The 10,555-nt window shown below is 48.2% G+C and overlaps 1 protein-coding gene across 1 annotated transcript; it reads right to left on the bottom strand.

Moving 5' to 3' along the window:
• Window positions 1–171: 171 nt before the first annotated feature.
• DFJ58DRAFT_913403 (uncharacterized protein) lies at window positions 172–902 on the bottom strand (the record flags this gene model as incomplete). Its single annotated transcript, XM_041395322.1, has 4 exons — window positions 651–902; window positions 494–609; window positions 286–337; window positions 172–215 (listed from the first exon to the last, which is right to left on the bottom strand). Exons 1-4 carry the CDS (start codon window positions 853–855, stop codon window positions 172–174), a joined length of 417 nt encoding a protein of 138 aa, XP_041244898.1. The 5' UTR covers window positions 856–902.
• Between the last annotated feature and the right edge of the window lie 9,653 nt (window positions 903–10,555).

Raw genomic sequence — 10,555 nt, forward strand, 5'->3', positions numbered from 1 at the left:
GCGAGGGGGAAAAGCGAACGTTAAAAGATGAGAGAGTTCTCGACGTAAAGCCACAGCGGCGGGGAGTTCAATTGGAGTATGTTGTACGAATGTTCGTCAAGCCTTTGTCGTGTTACGCACTATATTGAGATCTCATACAATGCATGTGCAGAGCGATTGCAGTGGCATCGTCTATTGCTGATGAATGGGAATTGCCAAGGCAGATATTCTGAATCCTGAGTCAGACAATGCGGGGTCAAGCTTGCGCTTGCAGAGACACACGTTATCCAAGAGACGAAGTCATACCTTGAGTCCCAGGGGTCATCTTCGACATTTTCTTCCCGAGCGCGGTCTGATACTACAATACTAGTCATCCCCTATGGCACCACTGCGGGTGAGATGTTCGAGTTACACGGGGAACTCAGCCGCGTCATCGTACCACCGGCAGGTACCATGCGGTGGTGGAATTCGAACAGGCAGATGAAGCGCCAAGGCTTTTCGAGCTGTAGCTTACCGACGTCTGGAAGTAGTGTCGTCTACTTGGAGAAGGGTCGATGGGCATGTTCCAGGAGACTGCGGATGCAGCAGGGAACTCTGACCGTACGCTGATAACTGCATTCAAGTCGATCACTATCGCCAAGCAGGAAGCTGGCAGCGGTGCTGATGCGGACGAGCTTTCTTTGTCTGCTGGGACGACTTATTCGTCAAGAATCTGGCTTTCAGTGCCACTGCAGAGCGTCTGGTGCGAGTCTTCCGGGGTTTTTCTGGTTTCTCGTTCGCGAGAGTACGGACTGAGCCTGATCCCAAACGACCTACTGTTCCTAGTGCTGAAGCCCCCAGGCTGAGTATGGGGTACGGGCCGTACACTGCCTTCATTGTGCTACGGTACTTCCTGCACTAGGAGCTCGGAGCTAGTGTTCGTGCGGCAAACCCTTATGCTCGTGTCGAGCAACTCGAGTCTAGTTCAAGTTTTGTACTCCAGCAGCCGCTAATCACTAGTCACTCTTCAACGATGCACAATTCCGACAAGCATATACAGATACCGCTCCCTCCGGCGAACCTGTAACGCGCAACCTCACAAGCAGTCGCAGAATATCGTGATTATCGTCTAAATAGTCGCAACTTTAGTTCGCTGACGGTGGCATCTTTAGCATGAGATTTTTCCTCTTATTTTTAAACGATGTCACACTTGGTGCTTAAAAATCTGCCAGAGCACCTTCGCCTCAGAAAGCACTTCGAACGAGGGCGCACGCACTCTGGAAGCATCATAGATCAGTGAAACTTCGCTCCAGCCAGACGGCACTTCACATCGATTTAATGTCGAGACAGATCGAGAAGCAAGAGCTGCAAGGTGGTTCGACCTCAACGTTATTGCATCTACCTGTGTCGTGAATCAATGTTACCATTGACGTCTTCACATCCTGGATGGCTGGGCTCATGAAGGCCTACAGTTCGGACGACCTTCATGGGAGATAATATCGATCTTGCATCCATACTTCAAACACTGTTTCTACCTATGTCACCTCCGATACTCGAAGTCAATTCTTTGGGGGAAACAATCAACTTTAACTTGTGCAAAAAAGAAAAGATTTACTGGTGAATTATCATCACGCCACCAAAACATCACGATCCTTTTGCACAGGAAGTGGAGAATCCGACTTAGAATTGAGGCATCATTCTTCACGTGCCCGATCGCAGGACCAGCGACTGTCGAGGACTGAGAGGCAGAGGTGGCTGATAACTGTGAGGACGACGACGTGCTCTTGGTTGTTTCGCTGGCTTGCTGTGTGGTCTTGGGAAGCTGAGAGGATAGACGTGTCTTTCCTCTTGCGTGATGGTTTCTCTGCGTAAAGACTGAGACAGTGAAAAGAACCTAGAGGAACGAACAACACACAGGCTGGGACACACAGTTTCTTCTTTTCCCGATGGCCATCACTTATAGGTACTTGACTTGTACAGAGAATGAACACGCACAGGTTGAAGGTTGCGAAGGAGTGGAGTCTGGACGTTTTGCTGAAAGAGTCGAATCAGGAGGTCACTTATATGTAACTTCTGCACAGGTTTTCGGGTTTTGTCACTTCATCACAACTTGAGTGCAGGCTGTGCAGATCGGACCTGAGGGTCAAATTCAGCTCCTGCCTTCCATTTGGACAAATAAGCCATCGATTACTTACAAGTACTTCCTGCTACGCGGACTGAAAACTGCTGTGGAGTGAATACTGTGCTTGATACAGAGAGGGAGGCCGCTGTTCATATACTTACTATGGACATATGATGATAGCATGATGCCTCGTGTTCGCTTCACAGCTTTACACAACGTAATAGTATGCTGTGGAGATCAATCTTTTGACGGCATGCAAAGTTTTTTCATCTCTGTCGGCATCTCAGCATCAATATGGTGTCTCTTACTGTCAAGTAAGTCCACACCCTTCACTGGGCCAATGCAATTATCTTGTCCTGGTCTTGGGTCCTACCTCCCGCGCTAGACTTCCGGTCCTGTGCTAAACAGCGCCTTCCTTGCCGATTCAACTCTGCATCGAGATTCCGTGTGAAGAAGCCAGGCAAGGGGATCTTCTTGAGCGCCATGTAGGTCCTTCAAACATGGACAGTGTTTCACATCTCAAATCGGGTGCGTAATCGAGAGTTGAAGCTTTCGCTGAGCTATGGTGAGACGAGCCTTGAGTTCATGGTGCGTACATGTCTGATTCGTGAGATGAAGAGATACTTGACGATCCGAGCAGCGCGTTCCTGCTTAACGGTAGGATATGAATACCGACGAATGGTCGGGAACGACTTGCTGATAGATGATTTGTGTTCAGTAGACGAAGGGCGATAGAGGCAGCCTATTCTATTTATTTGCTCGACACGTTGCTCCGAGTATAGGGACGTGGATCTGGAAGCGACCGCAAGTGACTGATTAGACGAAGACTAGAAAAATGTAAGCAGAATAACTAGAATGCGATTTAGTAGGGAGAAGAGGAAAAGCTCACGTAGGACGTTGAGAGTCACGATCGATGAGTCCATTTGTACTCAACAGAAATGTGGAAAGCAAAGATAGGTACGACAATTGCAGAGTCGCATTGGGCGAGCAAACAAACACTGGTCGCAGGATCGCGGGATAGTAGGACCATGATGCCGAGGCGTTAATGCGCATATTGTCATGACTGGGCGCTTGACTGCACGAGCAGTACTAAATCAGTAAAGCTAACACGAGGATGAAGCGAGGAAAACGTACCTGCAGAAGATTTTAACGACGACCTCCCTCCTGATTTGAGTCTCCATTGAACGAAACACCCACCCCGTCTGAGCTTTCGTTCTGCATTCCTCTTTCAGTACGAATCGAGTAGCATCTGGATTCTGAGTAAGTGATAGATTTGTACAGCGGTTGAAGGCAAGAGCTGAAATTAATACGCACCCATCAAGTGAATCCCGAAACCAAAGTCATGGAGCGACCAACCCCTGCGAAGCACGAGAACTTAACGACAATACCTTACCGAAAGATCAGAGTAAACTATGACACCAGCCACATCCTACACCTGCCCAGTGGACAGCAGATCCTCACCTATTCATCGAGTAATGGATCATTTCAAGTCTGGGACATGGAGAGGGACACTCAGTTTGGAGAGGAATGGGAGGACAAAGAAAGAGAAGTGGAGATCATAGCATTATCGCCGGATGGCAAGAAAGTAGCAACCGGGAGTCCTGATGGCGCAGTGAAATTGTGGAGCATCGACACGGGCAAGGTCATCAAAACATTGACGGGGCAGACAGAGAAAGCGGGTTCTCTGTGCTGGAGTCCGGATGGAAGACGAGTGGTGAGCGGAGAGTCTTGGTCTGGAAAATTCAGAATATGGGATGTCGAGGGTGGAGAAACTATCGTCGGACCAATCAAGGGAGGGGGATGCATGTACGCGGTTTGCTACTCACCCGATGGCAAGATGATTGCCACAACCGGGTTGACGGGGCTGAAAGTCTGGGATGCCAACACAGGCGAATTGCTCGAAACTCCTGATCGCGATGGTGAATATTGGTGCCTGGCATGGACCTTGGATGGAAGAGCACTTTTCGCCGGGGGATCCGACTTGATCGAGAAATTCGACACAGCCACGTGGACAGCTGTTAGTATCGACATACACGAAATATTTTTCAAAACCATTTCAAATGATGACATCGATGAGGGCGGAAAACTTCGTCCACATCCTCGCAAGCACATCATCCGTCGACAAGACAGCTGTGCAACTATGGAACATCGAAACCAATCAACCCATCAGAACACCACTTCACCATGAAGATGTATACGTGGAATTAAAATCTGCGTCCTTTTCTGCGGATGGAAAGTTCCTCGTCACTCGCCGCAACTACGATCTTATATACATATGGGACGTTTCAGCTATCCTCAAAGAAGCTGGCCTTCCATCAGATAATGTAAGCTTAGATACATTTCTTTTTCAATGGCATCATGAGCTCGCTCATCCTCCCAGGTGGTCTCGTGCACGATGCCGCCCTCTCATCTGGGCTCGAAACATAGTATCTGGCATGCTACGCGGAGGAGATTACTATTAGACGTAAGAGCACGTAGTTTTGGCAAGCCTGTACCTTTTTTCCACTCTCATTTATTCTTCATTACTGACTTTCACGCAACAAAGAAGAAGAAAGCTTCCGGCACCTTTCGACCTCCCAATACTTACGTTATGCCCACTGGAACACTACAGGGCACAGCATTATCATCGCGGCTACCACTCACCACTGCTACGACACCCAAGGGACTTCCTACAACCGCCACTACCGCGGTGGCAACTGGCACATCGTCACATTCTCATATTATCATAACTCGGGGCCGGGTGGTGGACTCGGTTCTTACTCTGGATTGGTTGCGTATCTTTTCAACACACAGACGGTCAACGTTAGGTACATCTTGGACATCCCTGTATAGCATGCTTCATGGTATATTCATTGTAACTCAGTCTGTAGTTAGTAGTCAGTTCTTGTGTTCTTAACCTTCGGCATCAGGCCAGCCATAAATGAAAGCCTCGTCGTGTGTATACTCGCGAGCTCATATTGCTCTTAACCTTCGCCAATTTGTGTGATTCATATGACACGAGCAGATCTCACCGTCCTTGTCGGTGTCAAGGAGCATTGCAATGACGGGGCAGCCGTGCCCATCTCACCGAATCCGATTGTGGAGAATTGTACCCAATTGCTGATCATCTGCGAGGTAGGTGCCAAGATGTGGGCTATCGTTTGTCGCGCTTGATGGTGTTGTTAACAGCCTTTGCCCTGCCATATTCGAGATTTTTACTGAAAGGCAAAGGGCGTTTGTACAGCTCCGAGTATTAAAGACATGAGTGCAGACAACGTACCGACGAGGATGACCAGTCTCATCCACGAAAATCGGAATCGTTATGGCCAGACTGCGATGTAGTTAGTAGGGAGACGAAGAAAAGCTCACGTAGGACGTTGAGAACCAAAGTCGGAGAGAGGACCAGGATGAGTCCAGTTAGACTCAACGAAAATGTGGAGAGAAAAGATAAATACGACAATTGCAAAATCGCATTGGGCAAGTGGAGAAAACAAAGTTTGCGAGATAGTAGGACCGTGATACCAAAGGATTAATGCGCATATCGTCATGATCGGGCGCTTAAACTGCATAGCCATGAGCTGAAAACCGCGAGGCAAACACGAGAGAAAGCGCACCTGCAGAAGACTTTATCGACCTCCCTCCTGACTTGAATCTCCGTTGAACGAAACACTCACTCTATCGCGGCTTTCGTTCCGCATTCGTCTTTCTGTGTACAAGTCAAGTACATCTGGATTCCAAGTAAGTGATGGATTCGTACGACAAGCTGAAATTGTCATGCACCCATCAAGTGAATCCCGAAACCAAAATCATGGAGCATCCAGCCCCTGCGAAGAACGAGAATCCAGCGACAATAACTTACCGAAAGATCGATGTAAAGAACAACATCCGCTACACCTAGGGTACCGCACGGGTAACACCGAGGGTCGGAAAGTTGACACCGCACCCGCACCCGCCAACACCGTACCCTTCACGGGTACGGGTACACACCGACCCGTCAATGTCGCGGTTTATGGAAAACACCGCGGTGTCTCTGAACACCGCGGGTACATTACCAAGAAGAGTGTATTAAGTATTAACAACAATGAAATAAAATAGTACTACTTTTCCTTGTCATTCTCCTCTGCTTCGACTTCATTTCGCTTCCGTTTTTGAGTCCTGACAGCGGCTAAAAGGTCCTCCATCACCAGAAGATCACTTCTGCCCCACGCTCCGAGGCAGAGAAAGGCACGAATTGTTGATGGTGCGAGTCGGTTGCGAGTAAAATGAAGGAGCTGCCGGCCCTGCGAGAAGACACGTTCAACCGCAGTTGATGTTGCTGAGCAAGATAATAAGTATTGATTGATTGAAAGAGGATTCGAAGGAGACATACCTGGGACAGAGAGATAGTCGAGTGCCATCCGATGCAGCATTGGATAAGCACGGCAGTTGTTTTGCCACCATGCGAGTGGGTCCTTGGTTTTCACAGTTGGTAATCGAAGAAACTCATCCAACTCGCTACTAGTAGTACGAGACATGGAACCAAGTGAGTAGTCACCAAAGTCATCCTCGTTCTGTATAGTTGTCAGTGTCAGTGCAAAATTAAATGTTGCATACGGACTGTGTCTGCTTCAATGTCATCAGTAATCTCGGCAGATTTCTCGTATTTATCAATAAACTCTTCGCGAACGAGCTTCTCGGCAATGTCAATCCATTCTTTCTCCCAGGAATGCTCACGGAAGTACTCGAGCTTCAAGCCAGGATGTAGGACTTTATGAAGATGATTAATCAATGATGTCAATGAAAGTTTGAAAGGCTGACCCATGGCAATGCGGTATACGTTGGAGAGATCTGTAATCTTCCAGTAGCGATCCATCTTGTTCTTTGCAAGCTGCATAGCCGACACAACTGCAGGGTGATATGCTTCCTTCGTCTGTTGATTGAGCTTGCTATCAAGTTTGTCCATTGCCGGTATCACGGCTGCGATAGTGGCTGAGTCCTGAGAGAAGAACAAGGTAGCCTTCTTGTATTGCTGGTGGATCAAAATAAGTGAGACAAATAAATACAATGTATGACGAGCGAGACCTACAGAGAGAACCGCAACGAGGTCAGCAACAATTTTCCACTCATCGTCATCCAATTCATATTTTTTAGCCCGCCTGAGGCTTTTATCACTCGTTATGCGATCAATGGGTACCTGATACTGTAACGCGAAGACCAGCATGTCATATGTGGAATTCCAACGTGTCGCAACATCACGTGGCATGAGCTTTTCTTTCAAGTGTGATGCTCCACATGCCCGTCGCCATGCTGGGAGCAAGAGAGTTGTTGAACGAATTACAGCGAAAGACAGACCACGAATCTGCCATATGATATTAGCTAGTATTAGATGCGGATCTAAGACACTGACCTTTGCAATAGTTCCTTTGACAGCGGCAGTGTCATCTAACATCTTCTCACGATTGGCTTGCGAGAGCATTTCCAACTCGTCAATATTGTCATCAGCGTCATCAAGCTCAGAGGTCAAGTCAACTTCCTCTACTTCCGAATCATCATCTAACATAAGTGGCGGCTCATCATCATCCACATCATCATTGGCTTCAGATGTTGATGCTGCTGATGACTCGGAGCTGAATGGTTTCAGCAAAGCTTTTGCCGAAAGCTGGAGAGTATGATTAAAACATCGAACACGGTTGACAGACTCAAACGAGTTGTCGAGGCTCGCAAGCTTTGTTGTTTGAGTATCATTGGCAGTCGCGTTATCAGCATTGACTGCAAGAATCTACAATCTTCACGTTAGCATGATTTCTGCAATATTCAAGATCGGCTTACTCTCTTCGTCAGCCCAAAGCGTTCAAGCATTGCTTGAAAGGCTTTCGCCATTGCAGCACCAGTATGTGACTATAAGATAAGATTGTGAAGATCGGTGGAGCATTCGAAATGGCCTGTGACGTACCTCGGCAACTTCAATGATGTCAAGCAGAAATGAAAACATTTTACCCTCATACTCGAGGTGGACTGTCCACGCTACAAAAGCACGGTGGTTGGGTGAAGTCCAAGCATCCGTGGCAAAGTGTAAGCGTCCAGGGTGATCCTAACCATTGTGTTAGCCAATTTTCTGATGTTAGCGAAAAGCTTACACGGAGAAGCTGTCCAATGCGTTCGCTACACTTCTCGAATGCTACTTTGATATTGCGGGACAATACATCAGGTGATGGAAGTTCAATGTTCGGGCGACCTGCACAAAGAAGCTCGCGGAGTTCACGATCATTGATTATATTAACTGGGCGATTACTTTCAGTGATCCATTTCACGAGACGAGCACTGAAACTAATGTTAGCATGCAAAAATATCCAGATTCAGATCATTTACCGAACTTCTGGGTTCGTGTGTGTCCGATGGGAGTAATGGACGGGCTGTTGGCCTTGGCGTGCAAATGCTGCGTAGACAGAGCCACTATTAGCACCAGCATCCTTGCCCTTCATGGCGTTGTTGACGGCATCCTCGCCAAAGCATCCAATGGCATGGTGCTTCAGATTAGTCGTCGAGGACTTATCCTTTGTATCCTGATAGCGGCGCACACCACCTAAAGCTGTCTTACACTTACGCGCACCACACGGGAAAAAATGACACAAGCGGCCATTGTGGTGTTGGACCACAACTTCGGATGAAAAGAAACTATAGATAGGTGACCGCCAAGTCTTCTTGAGAGCCTCTGTATCATTGTATAATCAGATATTTGCAAAAATCAATGGAAAGAAACATACCAAGATCTGCAGAAGGATCGGGATCAGGCTCGAATGCACCTGCCGTTGATTTGTTATCGTCAGTGGCAAGTGAATCAGTACTTGATCGCGTAAGATCAACGGTGTCTGTGGGGCTCGATCGAGAAGACCGAGACACAAATGACTGCTTGACCTTCTTCAAGGGGCGGGCCAGAGCCTTAGCACCCTTTGCAACAGCCTTTTTGAGTGACCTGGCCTTCTCGGAGATGGACGACGAGATAGACTTAGATGATGAGTGTGACTGGGTAGACGAAGCATCAGATGCCTTCTTTGTGAGCTTAGTTTTCATGGGGAGACGACTCAGTGGACTTACTGGTCTCGAGTTTTTGCCTTGGCTTTATGGTAGTGACTCGAGCTTCTCTGCAACGAAGTGTCAGCTCAATAAATTGCTAGAATGATTCACGGGGGTACAAAAGACATGACAGAAATCAGTATAGCATTCACTTGTGATCCTCAAGCTCTCAGAGGAAGGAAAAACAGAGAATCAAACACGGTGTTCAATGGCTGTCGCGCGCCTGGTTCCCGATTTGGTATATTATACCCGCCCAAACACCGTCAACCCGCGGTGAATGGCCACGGTATGCTCAAGGGTACGACTATCCTACTCCGTACCCGTACCCTCCAAACCCGTCAGCATAGAACCGCGGTGTTACCCGTACCCGTGCGTTTCCCTAGCTACACCATACACCTACCCAGTAGACAGCGGATCATCACCTATTCACGGGATGATGGCTCATTCCAAGTCTGGGACTTGGAGAAGGGCATGAAGTTTTGGGAGGAATGGGAGGACAAAAAAAGAGGAGTGCACGCCGTAGCATTGTCGCCGGATTGTAAGACCATAGCAAGTGGGAGTTCGGAAGGCGCAGTGGAATTGTGGAATGTCGACACGGGCAAGGTCATCAAAACATTGATGGGACATACAATAAGAGTGCAGTCTGTGTGCTGGAGTTCAGGCAGAGGGCGAGTGGTGAGCGGATCCTGGGATAGAACATTCAGGGTATGGGATGTTGAGCGGAAATACTATCTTCAGAACAATCAAGACAGCCATGGAAGCCATGAATGCGGCGGTTTGCTACTCACCGATGGCAAGATGATTGCGACGGGGCGGGTACGCAGTGTTGAAAATCTGGGATGCCAACACACGCGAATTACTCAAACACTGGACGCTGGAGTTAACATTACGTGCCTGGCATGGACCTCGGCCGTTCAACATCATGAAATTCGACACAGCCACATGGACGGCTGTTGTTGGCAAGTGGAAAATGTTCATCAATTACCATTTCACTATCTCCCAATGAGCACATCCTCGCATGCGCAAGCGGAGCACCCTTGGACAAGGAAGCACAACTATTGAACCTCGAAATCGACCAACCCATCGGAACACTACTTCACCATGAAGACCACGTGAACTCCGCAACCTTTTCTCCTGATGGAAAGTTCCTCATCACTAGCTGCGCCGACTGCCATATACACATGGGACCTTTCCGTTATCGTCAAAGATGCTACACCACGATCAGTTCTAGAGATAAAAGGTGCCCGTCGGATACCCGCAGGGTTTTTTTGATGGTGCACTGCCAGATACCAATGTATATGTCTCCATCTATGGTTGAATGCTTTGACAAATACGTTGGCAGTTGCGCACTCGTCTATCCCAATCCCATGAGCCACATAACCGTCCCACTCCAGCACCAAGTCAACACACCCTCCGCCGCTTTTCCTCCTTCTGGCGCGGCTC

This window comes from Suillus subalutaceus, assembly GCF_016647625.1.
Source record: "Suillus subalutaceus strain FC151 chromosome Unknown DFJ58scaffold_40, whole genome shotgun sequence".
NCBI lineage: Eukaryota > Fungi > Basidiomycota > Agaricomycetes > Boletales > Suillaceae > Suillus > Suillus subalutaceus.